Below are 14,567 nucleotides of genomic sequence, written 5' to 3' on the forward strand. Positions count from 1 at the left end.
TATCACTTATGACCAACCTCTGCATAAACATTCATAATTCTGATTTTGTGCAGAAAAATAGCCTCTCTCTCTCTCTCTCTCTCTCTCTCTCGCTCAAGTAACTATAAATGGACAAACTCTAAATAAGATTAAAAACCTGAGTAATACAACTTGATGATTTATTAGTCATGCTTATTTTAGTTCTAAACATTTCCAAAACACTGGACGAATAAAGATGATCTTATATCAAAAGAAATGGAGTTGCCAAATTCTAGTGTGTAACTGTCAAACAGCGCCCTCTCCTGGGCAACGGGCAATACTATGTAAACCTCGTGTAACTGGCGTCCAATCAGAGCCTGGATTGTCGATCACGTGAGCATACGTCAGGAAGGAAGGGGACCAAACGGCAACAACGAATATGGAGGACTCGCCAATCAGCTTCATGCCGGAGAGATACTGGACAGAGGAGAAAGAAAGGACACTCATTTCATTCTTTTCCAGTGAGTAAACATCGCCACGATTTCAAAATCTAATACTTTACAAAGAACCCTTTTGTCAAAGTTTGGAGTGCGTTGCGAATGTCGCGATGTTACAGTTGTGTTGGACATTATTTGGGCAACCGTTGCTCGTTTCGACCGACTGTTGCGTCTGAAATGAGCAACTGACTGATCACAGCAATGGCGACCAGCAACTCCGGGCAGATAATTAAGCAGCCAAAACGCGCTGGGGTCAGAAGACGTTGCAGTCGTGAAAACACACTTTTCAATCCTCTGAATTAAAAAAATAAAGGGTGTTTAGTAGAAATGGCTGACATATTTTAGGTTTGCGTACAAATCTGAAAATTGTAATGAGAAAAAGGCAGCAAATGTTGCAAAAATGTTTTAGTGGTGTATAACTACAGTACTTTTATAAATGTATTTAACTAAAGGAGGCGACTTCCTCTCTTGAAAGTGAATTTTTTATTTTTTTTTTTTACAATATATTACTGTGGACAGAGATCGTTCATAGTACATCTCCTTCAACCGTAATTTGGTACTTGAGGTTACAAAAAGTTAGGTTCTGTATTTGTGAAGATTATCACGAGTGAGACCAAAATGTATTATCTTTCAAAAAAAAAAATTTTTTTTTTAGAGAACAGTTGCCTGTGGAACCATAAATTAGAAAGCTACAAAAATCGACCGCTGAGATGGAAAATGCTGGAACATTTGAGAATTCTTCTGTCCGCCCAACCCCCACCAGCTCCTTTCACAGGTATGTGTTAAAACTCTAGAAAAATATCACTCACTACATTGCAAGAAGCTGTGACGGCGTGACCGTTTGTATTCCACCAAGTATTAATGACGATTATGGCAGTAGGACACAGTGTAGGACACAGTGTAGTGCTTGTTATCCAGCCCTCCATTTTCAGAACCACTTATCCTCACAAGTGAGCGTGCAATCAAGTTGCCCTGAGTTGTAGCCTGTGCATTACTGCATATATTAATCTGGCGATGAAACTTCACTCTGCAGAACCGAAACAGACCCCACCACGCACCTAAACCTCCCCCCTCCCCCAATCTTACACTGATCTTTTTTCCATCTCCAGTGGAAGACATCAAGAGCAAGTTCAAGAACCTTCGTACCACCTTTCAAAGGCAGCACAAAGCGGTGAAGGCGAGTGAGGTGTGCGGTCCAGATGTGTTTGTACCGCAGTGGAAGTACTATCAGCAGCTGATGTTCCTGCAGGCGGCAGGCCTGGATGACTGCAAGAATGCCCCTCTGCGGTCCTCATTAATTGTTTCACAGGAGGAGAGCGAACATGTTCTCACCTCCCCGGGACTCATCATCTCCATCCTTCCTCCGGAATCCTCCCCCACAACCACCGCCTCCTCGCCATCCTACATCCTCTCCAACATGGTAGCGAAATCCTTTTGGACAGAAGAGAAAGAACGTGCACTTATTGATTTCTACGCAGGTAAGTCAACTCATTACACAACACCTGAGAGAGAAATTGCCCACCTTATTGCAAATGAGCCTCGTCTAATTCACTAATACCAACGCTATGTGTGTGTGTGTGTGTGTGTGTGTGTGTGTGTGTGTGTGTGTGTGTGTGTGTGTGTGTGTGTATATACGCAGAACACAGCTGCCTGTGGAACAAGTCGTCGAAAAACCATAACAATCGTCCGCTCCGACTGAAACTCCTGAAGATTCTGAGGAGACGGTTGTCCGACCACTCTTCCACCTTCTCGAGTAAGTATCTTGCTGAAAAGAGGTAGGACTCTATAAACCTACTTCCTGTGTCAAGAAGATGATGTAAGGATCAAAACCAAAACGCAGAAACCAAGCCACAGCCAATAGAAGGCCGGAGCCGGAGTCCAACTCCGGATCCCTCAACTGTGAGGCCGAAGTGCTCACCAAGTTCGTTTTACTTCTCTACTGTCTTGCAGTTGAAGACATAAAGTGCAAGTTCAAGAATCTTCGGACAGTTTTTAACCGCGAATACAAAGTGGTCCAAGTGAGCAGGACCTCTGATAAGCGCTACCACTCCAAATGGAAGCATTACCAGCGCCTGCTCTTCCTCTGCGAGTGGTGGAAAGATGAAGAGAGCCCGGACAACCCGCGGGAGCCGACGCCCCGGGAAGCGCTGGAGCTCGGGCGCCAATCGGCGTCGTCCGCCCCGAGCAGCTCCTCGTGCTCCACCCAAACCAACAATGCCGGCTTCAGCAACGCATCCGCTTCCTCCAACATTAAACAGACGGACGCCGACACCGATACGTCCGCTGGCTTCCACATTTTCACGGCCGCTTCAGATTACGCTAAAGCGCAGGACCCGAAAACTGCTTCGCGATCCGGTTCACCACCGGATGGCAAACCTTGTGCAAACCCTCCCCCAAGAAAATCCAGTCCAGTTCAACTCGAATGTGGGCCCATCTCTGACTCCCGCTGCCGCTGGAATGAGAGCAAAGTTCACCAGCTCATATCGTTTTACTCCGGTATGTACATCGCAATGGAAGACGTCATTGATTCTTGAAGTCATGAATTCTTCACATTCCTCACAATATATTTGATCAAATGTCGGATTTATAGCCGGGGACATTTTTTGTATCGATCTCAATCATTTCTCAAGTTCTCGTTTGTTTTTGCCTCATCCCCAGAGCACGACTGTTTGTGGAACTACAAGTCAGAGAGGTACAAGAACAAGGCCACCAGACAGAGTCTGTTGGAGACGTTGAGCGTCTTACTCTCCAGCAATGAACCGCTCCCCTTCGCAGGTAGCATTCGAGAGGAGCATCAACCATTTTTATCACCGTGCTACTGACCTTAAATTTTCTGCGATGTCGTCATTGTCATCATTTTCTTTGCCATCTGTGGTAAGTTTCACAAGATGTGCGAAAGCAAGGTTTGCCGCCGTCCCGTTGGTTGGTGACTTTTGTGACACCTTTAGCGTGTTCTTAATTCCTGAAATTGTTGATTGAGATCTTCCAGGAAAAGTCATTTGGATTTTTCTAACATGAGCAATGTGATTTGTTATTCTTTCAACAGTGAAAGACATAAAAACAAAGTTTCGGAACCTGCGGACCATCTTCCAACGTGAACATAAGGCGGTGAACGCTAACAAAACCTGCGGTTCGGAAGACTTTTATGTGCCCAAGTGGAAACACTACAGAGAGCTGATGTTCCTCTGCGACTCTTGTGACGAAGAGCAGCAGCCCGACGATGTCCTCTTTCACCAAGCCGCGGACGACAGCCTCCATCCTGCAGACTACCAAGCCCCTCTCACCTCCCCCTCCCGGCGGTGCCGCGACTCACCTCAAACCGCCAATCGAGTGCCGAACCAAACGAAGACACTTGAATCTCCGCCCTTGCCGCCCCCGCCGGACGCCCGGCACTCAATGTCTTCGTCTTCGTCCTCAACATGCTCATCTCACCCCGACGGCGGCGCGTTGGGCCACAAACGTGGAAACCAACAGCCGGCGGCGCCGCCTGCCGCCATCGAGGCGCTGGATTTCATGAAGAAAGTCTATCAAAGTCAGATCACGTCCCCGCATGCTGGCTTCCTGAAGTATGTGGAGGAATGTCTGAATGAGGCTCCTCCGGACAAAGTCAAGCGAATGAAGATGAAGATTATTGAGACCATCCACAACATGTCAGAGGACGTTTAGGTGGCCCAAGAAAGCTTTGAACGTCAATCCTGCCGGCCACGGACTCATCGCAATGTTGCAGTGATGATTTACACTCAAGCAGGAGAAGAGCATCTCCTGTGCAAAAAAAAAAAAAAAAAAGCTTTTGGAAGGTAATTTAACAGCTGCATGTTGAACTCAACTGTATTTCTAGAGCACTTTAAAACGAATGCCGTACACTCGAAAAATATTCAGATGAAGAAAGAAAATGGTTGCCTGCTAATTGACCGTGCGCACCACTTCATTTGCTTCGGCCAAAATGCTGTAAGAACAGCAACAATATGGAACTGGCAACGTCCAGAAATACTCCAAAATCGTAACGTTTGGAAGTGCCATAATTGTTGAGATCGAAACAATTGAAATGCCTGGCTAAAATGAAAAAAATAAGATTATATAACAAATGTCTCCAAGTTAACCATGTCTACAGTGTTAATATATTTCTTAAATGGCTCAACACACATACTATTAAATATGTATGACATATTATGTGTGGGTTATATCTGTATGTTTGCAGTCAATTTTTCCGTTTTAGAGACGGGAACGTTAGATTGTCTGTGTTATATCTGTATGTTTGCAGTCAATTTTTCCGTTTTAGAGACGGGAACGTTAGATTTTTTTTTAATAGATCTTTAATAGCTGTGTAAAGAATAAAAACATAAATTGGCTTTTTAAAAAAAGTTTTCAGTCATTCATGTTTGATTTGACTAACATATTTTTTTCATAATTTGTTTCAGTCGCCCGTTGGTTTCTGACATGTTTGCTTTGGCACATGTTTCAAAGTCACCTCAGATGTTCTGTCCTGATATGAAAGGTTTTCTTTCACCCTTTACTTTGGACCACTGACACTTGCAGAGACTATTTATTGATTTCTTTATAATTTCTTTTTAACTTGTCATCCATTCGCATCTTACCAAACTCGGATGTGTTTCAGGAACGGAAACAACTGAATCAGTTAAATACATTACTGTATTAGAACACAATGACTGGGGAAGGTTAGACAACATTCTGTGCCTCTAGATGGGGATACTTGCACGTACTACTGTACTGTGTTGCATTTCTCAGCCAGGCTGGAAGGAAGGAATTCCTCACGCACCAAAGAGCAACTGTTGACAAAAGCCCCACTCGGTGTCCAATAATAATAAGTATCTTGTTTAGAGCAGGCTGTCAAATGTTATCAGTCAGAAAAGTGACTAAATGGTAGCCAGGTGTGTGCTTTATTCCGCTCCCAAGCGTTGTAATGTGAAGTTTGAAGTGAGCAACTGCGGCTTCAAAAGTCATGTATTGCCTGTGTGTGTGTGTGTATATATGTGTGTATATATGTGTGTGTGTGTGTGTGTGTGTGTGTGTGTGTGTGTATATATATATTTATATATATATAAATAATTGTACATAAAATGTCTGAGGATGGCGCAAGGGTTCAGATGTGCATTCATAGATGTGGATTTCAATCTAAATCATAGACTGTAGACGTCAGAACCAACCACTTTTCTCCTTACGTCATTCTTTTCGCTGTCCTTTCATTCAATTGTCCCCCTCCCCTTCTCTCTCTCTCTCTCTCTCTCTCTCTCATCTCTCTCTCTCTCTCTCTCTCTCTCTCTCTCTCTCGCCCCCCCCCTCCCTTTTCTCTTTGCTCAGTGAGTCGCACCAAATTCTATTGTGATGCTAAACTTTCGGAAGAGAGAGACAGCTACGCAGTGAGAGAGGGAGGAAGAGCGGCTTGAATTTCTGTTTGGACAAATCCCGAGCTGACCTCCGTTTATCTTGAAGTGCGATCCCTTCCTCCATTCAGTGAGCTTTCAAAGGTTTTGCCAAACTGTTACAAAGTCTTGCCAGTGAGCGTCCCGGTGTTGTTTTTGCCGGATCTTTCGCCACTCTCCGCGCTTCAGGAATGCACTGTGCACTTTGCAACTCGGTGCTCGGGGAACCTCCTGCTTTGCTTTTCCTCGACCGGGAGTTGTAAATGATCGACGGTCATGTGCTCGTGAAGGACAGACGCTTTTCGTCAACCCGGTGCGCCGCCACCCCCGCGGTCCGCCCGCTCGCAGCCGGCCTGAGGACCGGTGAGCCTGATAGGAGCGCTTCCTTGACGGGCATGGACGGTGGCCGGGCGGGGCTCCAGCAGGCGGCGGGCGGAGGAAGAAGAAGCGGGTGGTCGCTTGTGGAGGCCCAGCTGCAGGGTGGAGCACCGTGGGGCTTTACGCTTCAGGGTGGCCTGGAGCACGGTGAGCCGCTCATCATCTCCAAGGTACGGCAGTGTCAATTTGGCTTCGATCAATGTAGAAAATGTTCATTTGCGAGTATTTGTGGAGTGGGCCTACAGGTACAACAATTTGAAAGATGTGAGTGACTAAATGTAGCGAACGCTTGAAAGATGTCTCTCACAAGGACAAAAGTCTACAATTAGAATTAGTGTCAGGTTTTACGAAATAGGTGGGCAACAAAACTAAAATACAGACAGGGAGATATGTGCCAGGTGCACCACAATAGGTAAAAAAAGATAGAGATAGTCAAACACACACAGACTCTAAATATAATCGAACGTATTAAAACACAGTTCAACTTATTAAAACAGACTTTTAAAATATTCCATAGTACGTTCTCGCTCTCTCTTGCTGTCAAGAAATGAGAGACTCGTAACATCACTTCGAAGAAACGAAAATACTCCCTCCCACAGTTCTCCCAAGAGTCAAAGCGTGCTAAGTATTCCAAGCTGTTGAGTTGTCACCGTCAAATGAGTAAATACTGTTCTATTAATACATACAAAAGAGAATTCAACGTTATTTACACACCAAAATGCTGAATTAAATCAGATATTTTCATTAATTGAAAGTCTGCCATCTAATAGCTAGCATATACAGTGCAGTACAGTATCGTGAAATGCCATGGTTGAGCTAACAGTAGTAACATGTTATTTCATTATAATCCTTCAAACAACACGACTTTAAAACACATGGAGCATCAGCACATACAAGCAGAGCAGACGCCAGTATCCGCAGGCCTCTATTATTTACTTTACTGCCCCTTAGCAACAACAATTATTACAATTGTAAATGTAATGCTTTGTAACTGGTGTGTTGGTGCCCATAGCATGGGTAACTTGCACATCTGTGAAAGCACCATTAATACTGGCAGCGTCATACATGATACTTATAAAAAAAAAAATTAATTCAGGGACATCCCTGCTTATTTCAGCAAGACAAAGTGATACAACAGTGTGGCTTTGTGGTAAAAGAGTCTGAATACGAGACTGGCCTGCCAGCAGTCCAGACATGTCACCCATTAAAAACGTCTGGCGCATTACACTGTTGAGCAGCTGAAGAAGCGGAAAGAATTCCACCTAAAAGTTCTCAATTACCGCTATCACCCCCCAAATGTTTTTTGACTGTTGTTAAAAGGAAAGGTGACGTAACACAGTGGTAGAATATGCCCTTGTCCCATATTTTTGGGATTGTGTTGCAGACATCAAATGCGAAGTGACTAAATATTTGCAGACAAACAAACACAACTATCCTGTTCATCAGTTTGGACATTAAGTATCGTGTCTTTGTAGTGTATTCAATTGAACATACTGTGACTTGTAAACGAATTGCAAAGGATTGTATTCAGTTTTTATTCACATTTGACAGAAAATCCTACATTCATTGAAATTAATAACAAAGTAATTATTTGGCTGAAAGACGCCATGGCCTCATTTTACTAAAATGCAAAACAGCGGGCAAGCTTGCCATTATATGTGTGAGGGTGTTTTCCCGGGAATAAAGCCAAAAGCCTGTATAATAGGACAAGAATGTGAATTATGTGTTTTTTTTGGGTGGGAGAAATGAACACAGTTTTATTTTGTGATAGCTCAGTTCGTATGACCCCAACACAACCTCAAAACTTATCTAATTTGTTCCTTGTCCATCTGTCGTAGTTATCATTTAAGATACTTTTATTTCACTTTTTAATCCGAAGTTGTTTGTCATCAGCACATTTCTTCGTCTTTGTCAGGTTCACCTATTCCACACATTTCAGCTCAGGCTAAATAGTCTTAATGAGTTTAATCTGGAGGTCTCATGACATGAATGGAACTAACGAGACCAAGTGACATGGCATTTATTTGCACCCATAACGCCACACCAAAATAATTGTCCTGACCGACGACATTGCATAAAGAGCAGTGACGGTGAATCCCTCAGTCCCTCTCCAGTGTCTCGGCATCAGCACTCAAACCAAGAATAACCAAATCGAGACTTGCATTCAAGAAATAACCACAATGAAGGGGCCCGCCTATTTTTGTTTTCTCCCATTATTTAGCAATACCATCTTGGTAGTTCTTGTTTAATCCTAAGAGACAAAAGCAGCTGTGGGAAAAGATATTTGTGGTTTAGTGTACTAATAGAAGCACTTGTTTTGGTCATACTTGTAAAGCTGAAGTGCGACTGCTTAGTCCCGGTAGACTTGACGATGCATATTTCTATTGACAAATAAATGTAACCGCCAAACCCAACAAGAATTCCGCTCACGCTCATGGAAATGTCAACTCATTCCCAGTTTGAACACACAGTATCTCACAGGCAACCAGAGAAAACAAGACAATGTGACCTTGACATGACACACACTCAATAGACACATGTAGATGTCCACTAGCTCACTCGCCTCCATGCTGCTATGAGGTGTCATCAGAAGGACTGATAAAGCGCTCCGGCGCTGCTGATACGCAAGTTCCGAATGTTCTAGAACAGGGACGGGCAACTCCCACTGTTTCATCAGCGCTATTGGAGGGCCCCATAAGACCATGCATGCACTTCCTATCCAGACGTATGACAAAAACGGCATTTTAATTATGGACAAAATCCATGCATATGTTTGGGGTAAGAAAATCTGTCCGTTTGCAGGTAGAAGAGGGCGGTAAGGCAGACGCTTTGGAGTGCCCACTGCAGGCGGGGGATGAGATTCGCATCATAAATGGCATCAACCTGACAGGTTATCGTCAGGAAGCCATCGCCCTCGTCAAAGGATCGTACAAGACTCTACAGATCACCGTCCGCAGGTAAGGATGCGTGCCGTTGATCTCACAGATTAGATCCAGCTCTGCACTTAACTGCAACTCAAGCCGCAAAACTTGAAGTGATGAGGGACCGCTGTAAAGCAAACAGTTCTACAGTACTCCCTCCCTTCTCACTCTGCCCACCTTCACCTTTCTTAACTAAACATTTCAAATGTCATTTTTAGTCTTTTTTTTAACCATGTCGCGGGCTGCTGAAAAATGGATGGCAGGCCGTAGTTTGGACACCCCAGAGTGAGACCACCAATAGCGTTGGTCACCCACCTTAAGAATGCTTACGTCTTTCCAAGGCTCCGCTATATTACGCCACACGTTCTGAAATCAGCCATGAGAAAGGCTAATAAAGGGATAACGTGGCCGCCTAAAGGCGTCTTGTTCCGTAAAAGCATCTTTTGGAAATCATGCTAATGCCCTGCTCGCTGCAATAGTTGCTATGTGTTTGGGCTTGGGGTGCGGCTGCTTGCAAAACTTCTGTTGCTACTGCAGTTTTTATTTTCTGGAGATCCAGTGAGAGGACTGACTCAACGCGGGAATTTATTCACACACGCACACACACACACACACACACACACACACACACACACACACACATACACACACACACACACACACACACACACAGAGTCCGACACATGTCGTAGCACCCATGGCATTGTGTTAAGGTGTGGCAAGAATCTCATGAGAACTCCTCCTCCAAACAATCACAGTTCAAGTGTGTCTGTCTGATGAACTTCCTGTCGGGTTCTCGTGGATGTAGCCGAGTCTGTTTTTGCCAAATGATATCAACTGGTTATATAAATCTCATGCATGCAATAGTTTAGGGAGTTTTAAGTTTTTGTCATTAGAATTCGACCTTGGGAGGCATTTTTCCACTTCGTACTTGCGTTGCAGACTTGTAAAGTAGGTCAAACTTTATTGCGGCCTATTTGAGCTGCCCTCACCTTTGGACTTTGTTGTCTTACTCCTTCACACACTGTATTTTATCAATCGGCTATGGGGAGAGGAAATTGTAAGGATGCCGGGAAGCTCCTAAGACTCACAAGCTGTATTGTTCCATGCGGCTGACCACTTCACTGTAAGAAATGACCTGAGGTGAAGAAAGAAAACAAACCGCAGCGGATGCTGACATGTGTTCTCCACAAAGCGATACTGCTTGTCCTCGTAAGGGTCACAGGGGGCGCCGGTTGCTGAGCAATGGCAGGGCACATGGAGAAAAGCCAACCCTTCATGTCACGGGCATGTTATTACAACAACGGTTTTAAATTGTGAGAAAAAAGAATGCGTAGTGCACACATGAATTATATTTAGTTAAAGGAGGAAGTTTGTTTCCACGCAGGTCTCTGTGGGTGCCAGGCTTGTAATAGTTTTTTTTTATTATGGTTAATTTTTAATCAGCTTTTTAAATTCTCCTCTAGTGAGTTTTTAATGTGAGTTTCTTATCTTTTTTTTCCATTTGATTTCTTTTTTTTTCCTTTTTATCCACCGCCCTCAAATGCTTCATTTTAGTTTCGTTTTTGCTAGTTTTTTGTATTATTTATTTATTTATTTATTATAGCAGCTATTTATGGAGCACAAGATTTAAAAAAAAAAAAGGTCACCATCACTTGCGCACTCTAGTTAATTTTCTTCTATGCAGCCGCACAATAATACCAAAATAGATACATTGAAAGTAAACCCAGAAAATTAACTAACAAAGATGAAAACAAATGACTTTTTTATTTATTTATTTATTTTTAAATATTTACATTTAGTAACTTTTATAAATATATAATGTAGTTTTCGGGCTTTTTTTTAAGCAATTTCTTTTTGATTTAATTTCAAGGGTGGTTTTTTCTTTTTTTCCATTTTAGATGGAGTCATTCATGACATTTTTCGTTAACGAGAGTGACCTTGGCACGTGGGGGGGGGAGGGGTGTACCGATATATGCCGCTCACTTTTTCTGACTCGCATGGCTGTTTAAATGCCCCGTGTGTGTTTGAGCACATCCCTCATCCTCTATTTCGGGAAGACAAAAGGTGTGTAACTCGGCGCGCGCCTGTCAAACGCTGCGTCACTCACCATACCTGTCTGTCCAACTCTCTGTCTGTCCTCCGTTTTCTGCCACGCTGCCTTTCTGATTGGTGCATTCCTGCCAAACCTGGTTGCTTAAAAAAAAAAACTGAGAACAAAGCTAAGAGAGAGAGTGGAAGAAACAGGCGCACGCGAACATTTTCGAGAGCAGTATGGCGTCAACGCCTTCAAAATAAAGCATCGTATTTTTCCCCAGGACCGTCGCATCGGAGTTGTAAGTGCCATTTTGTTCTTTGGTGTGCGGTGTATATTTCTCGCTCTCCGTGTGTGTCGGGACATAAACTCATTTCGATGACACCTGAGGAACATTCCGATTTAAGTGAAAGTAAAACTGACTGTATGTTGCTGAATGCTGATTGTATCATGCGGGGCTAATCCACAGGTGAGAGCCACAATATTCGATCACATCAATTCATTTGGTTTTGCTTTTTTTGTAGCGGCCGTGATCATATTCGGTACGTTTGCCGCGCCGGGTGATCTTGAAAGTGTGAAAGTGAAGTGTGTTACGCTACGCCGAGGTCAGCGTCGGAGCGAATGCGTGGCGAGGAACCGTCTTTTAAACTTTAACTTGCACTTGATAGCTTTTGATGTGACATAACACGGAAGACTTTCGCTCCTCTCTCGAGCAGGTTTGTGTTGATTTGTACCGGCAAGCGTTTGTGAAGCCGGTGTGTGTGTGTGTGTGTGTGTGTGTGTGTGTGTGTGTGTGTGTGTGTGTGTGTGTGTGTGTGTGTGTGTCAGTGTGTTTATCGCCTCTATTGTTCCTTGCTCCACATTCTGCAGATGTTTTGTCATTTAATACCCCACTAGAAGCAGTCGGCACTATGCCGGGGTTATATTGCGCTTGTCGTTTGTTTTCCCTTCAGCCAAAAAAAAAAAAAAAAAGCCATCCTGTGTGGCAGCTGCTTGTTGTTTGCCTTCATGACGTAGCGGCCTGTGCCATACACAAAAACATCTATTTAGTGGCCACTGTTGGATACGAAGCAAAATATGAGTCACATCTCTGTTGATGCGGTGAACTTCTTTACCACTGAAAGCCCCCTAAATACAGACGATGTTATTTTCTATTTCTTCAAGTTTGCGAGTTCTCTGTGCGCTTACGCGAGTTTTCTCCGGGTCCTGCGGCTCCCTCCCACGTTCCAACAAACATGCATGGCAGGTTGATTGAAAACTCAAAATTGTCCACAAATGTGTCTGTGAGTGTTGTCTACATGTGCCTTGTCATTGACTGGTGACCAGTCCGGGGGGTGGAAGCCCATCTCGAACCCAAAGTCAGCGAAGAAAAAGCGCCACAACAGCCATGACCCTCATAAGGGCAAAATGACATCAAAATGGATGAATGGTTCGATCAACGAATAGTTAACAAAGCAATCTTATCTTTGTGAAAGCATATTAAAACAACTCCTCCGGGTCCTTTCGGGATTGCGCAGGTGTTGCTAATATGAGGAGTGGAAAATTTGTTGTTCTGATGATGTTTGTTCTTAAAATACAAATGAAGACCCTGAAATGTGAGGAGCTTTTGCAGGTTGTATGTCCAAAAGCAAGTCAAAGTCATGCGTTTCTGTACAGGTTACAATTTGTTTTTTAATGACAGTACTCCAATAAGAACAAAGGTCAATCGAGACTTTGGCTTCTCGAGGATTGAACTCCAAACCGTGCCCTCTCTAAGTCCGCACTCAGACAGTTTTTTTTTTCCCCTCTTCTTGCATTGAATCATTTTCGCTGACTCTCTTCCTTTGTGCCAGCTTGTCGTAATCAAGCCGAATGAATGTTTGACTTTCTCTGGCCCAAAAACGAACAGGAAGAAGTCAGTGCGGGGACAAGTGCAACAAAACCGTTTCCAGGACAACCACTCTGCACGGGTGTCTATCCGTGGGTGTTCTTTAATAAGATTCTGAAGACGGGGCAGTTCACAGAGGGAGCTTTTATGTTGGGACCGTGATGTTCAACCTCTAATTAGGTTCAGGGACAACTTTCTTTTTTGACCGTGTGACAAACAAACAAACAAAAAAAAGCAACGACGCTAGTTTTTCGAGTAGATTCACTGCACGCGTCCACCTATGTGGTATTCTATATTTGATATGCGCGTCGATTCCAAATTAATGTATCTGTGATGACCGAACACACACGCGCAGACATCAGAAATAACAGTCCCAGAAAATAAGTATACCACCGTAAATACATAAGACACATTTTAATATTCAGTACCAGCCAATTCTAGACCAAGTCTGAAAAGACGTTTAAAAACGTCTTTGGGAGTGAATGAGTTAAAAATGAATGATTTCATCTTGTTTGGTTCGAGTTGCCGCCATTGCTCTTCTTGCTGCTGTTTGTTTCCTTAATTCATGATCCACAAAACCTCAAATGTTGCATATCGGGCACATCTGTGACGGTTTCTGCTTTTGTGTTGTTTAGATTGCGGCGGGTGTTTGTTCACGCCCGTATTTGTGTTGTTTTGCCAGAAGAGGATGTGTAAATGGCACTAAACTGTAAGCCGATCTGATCGGGGGATTTCAATGACTTCACGTGAGGCTCGCACTGATGCAATCCGTTCGGCCGTGTCCGCTACTGTCGCCTTGGCGCATCGTCTTGGTGTACGTAAGGCTTGCTGGACTGATTGGTGTCGACCAAGTGCTGCGCATGGAGCAAAAAGAATTCCGACAACAACAAACAGTGAAACGACCGATTCGTAACGAAGACGGTAGAAAGCACAAAAACAGTTCCACTAAAACTCAAGTCTCATGCTGAGTCCAAAGCCAAAGAAGAAAAATGAGTTTCAAGAAGCTCCATCCTCTCTGAGCCTCCGCTTAGTTCTCGGTACCTCGAATAGTGTCCGGTCCGTGGACCTGAGGCAGCGGGCAGCTGCGTAGGGGCTCAGAGAGTTAAGGTGGGGTGAGGCCATTTCAAGATTTGAAGACAAATAATAGGATTTTCAAAAGAACTCTAAAATGTGCCAGTGGAGGGATGCCAGAGTAGCAGAGATGTGCTCCTTACTGCGAGCAGCAGCAGCAGCAGCAGCATTGTGGACCAACTGGAGATGCTTAAGACAAGGGCCCTGTTGATAGGCCATTCATATTAATATTTGAAACTGAACAGAGCGAAAAAGTTTGCGTCCCATCTCAGCACGATTTTTGGCAACTTAAAAGTGGCCAACTGGCGTACGTTGCTCTTCACCTCCGGATGTTCGTGCGTGTGTGTCTGTGCATGATGGCGAGTGGAATGTGACAACACGGTGCCTCCTGTTGAGGAGATTTCAGGGTGTTCCACATTCCTGACACCAGTTGAACAGGTTTCACGTTGAGCCTCTTCT

General features: G+C 44.0%; 2 protein-coding genes and 1 long non-coding RNA gene across 4 annotated transcripts in view; 2 read left to right on the forward strand and 1 right to left on the reverse strand.

The window, feature by feature from the left end:
• Nucleotides 1-144: 144 nt before the first annotated feature.
• On the reverse strand, nt 145-1,875 carry LOC109528100 (uncharacterized). The gene is made up of 2 exons (XR_002170643.1): nt 1,788-1,875; nt 145-435 (listed from the first exon to the last, which is right to left on the reverse strand). It is a non-coding gene; the product is annotated as an uncharacterized LOC109528100 (long non-coding RNA).
• On the forward strand, nt 382-4,211 carry LOC109528099 (uncharacterized). Of its 2 annotated transcripts, XM_019890403.1 has the most exons (8): nt 382-479; nt 1,111-1,230; nt 1,565-1,641; nt 1,705-1,933; nt 2,095-2,208; nt 2,406-2,951; nt 3,114-3,230; nt 3,502-4,211. In XM_019890403.1, exons 1-8 carry the CDS (start codon nt 398-400, stop codon nt 4,119-4,121), a joined length of 1,905 nt encoding a protein of 634 aa, XP_019745962.1. In that variant the 5' UTR covers nt 382-397; the 3' UTR covers nt 4,122-4,211. The 2 variants fall into 2 exon arrangements, with proteins under 2 accessions (XP_019745962.1, XP_019745961.1); XM_019890402.1 differs by having other exon boundaries at nt 1,565-1,933.
• Nucleotides 4,212-5,796: 1,585 nt separating this feature from the next.
• Nucleotides 5,797-14,567, forward strand: part of shroom3 (shroom family member 3) — a 32,989-nt gene continuing 24,218 nt past the window's right edge. The window contains exons 1-2 of the mRNA XM_019890404.1: nt 5,797-6,384; nt 9,017-9,171. Coding sequence (XP_019745963.1) covers nt 6,100-6,384; nt 9,017-9,171 — 440 coding nt within the window. The 5' untranslated portion in view covers nt 5,797-6,099. The remainder of the gene's footprint in view (nt 6,385-9,016; nt 9,172-14,567) is intronic.

This window comes from Hippocampus comes, unplaced genomic scaffold, assembly GCF_001891065.2.
Source record: "Hippocampus comes isolate QL1 unplaced genomic scaffold, H_comes_QL1_v1.1 scaffold406, whole genome shotgun sequence".
In the NCBI taxonomy this organism is placed as follows: Eukaryota; Metazoa; Chordata; class Actinopteri; order Syngnathiformes; family Syngnathidae; genus Hippocampus; species Hippocampus comes.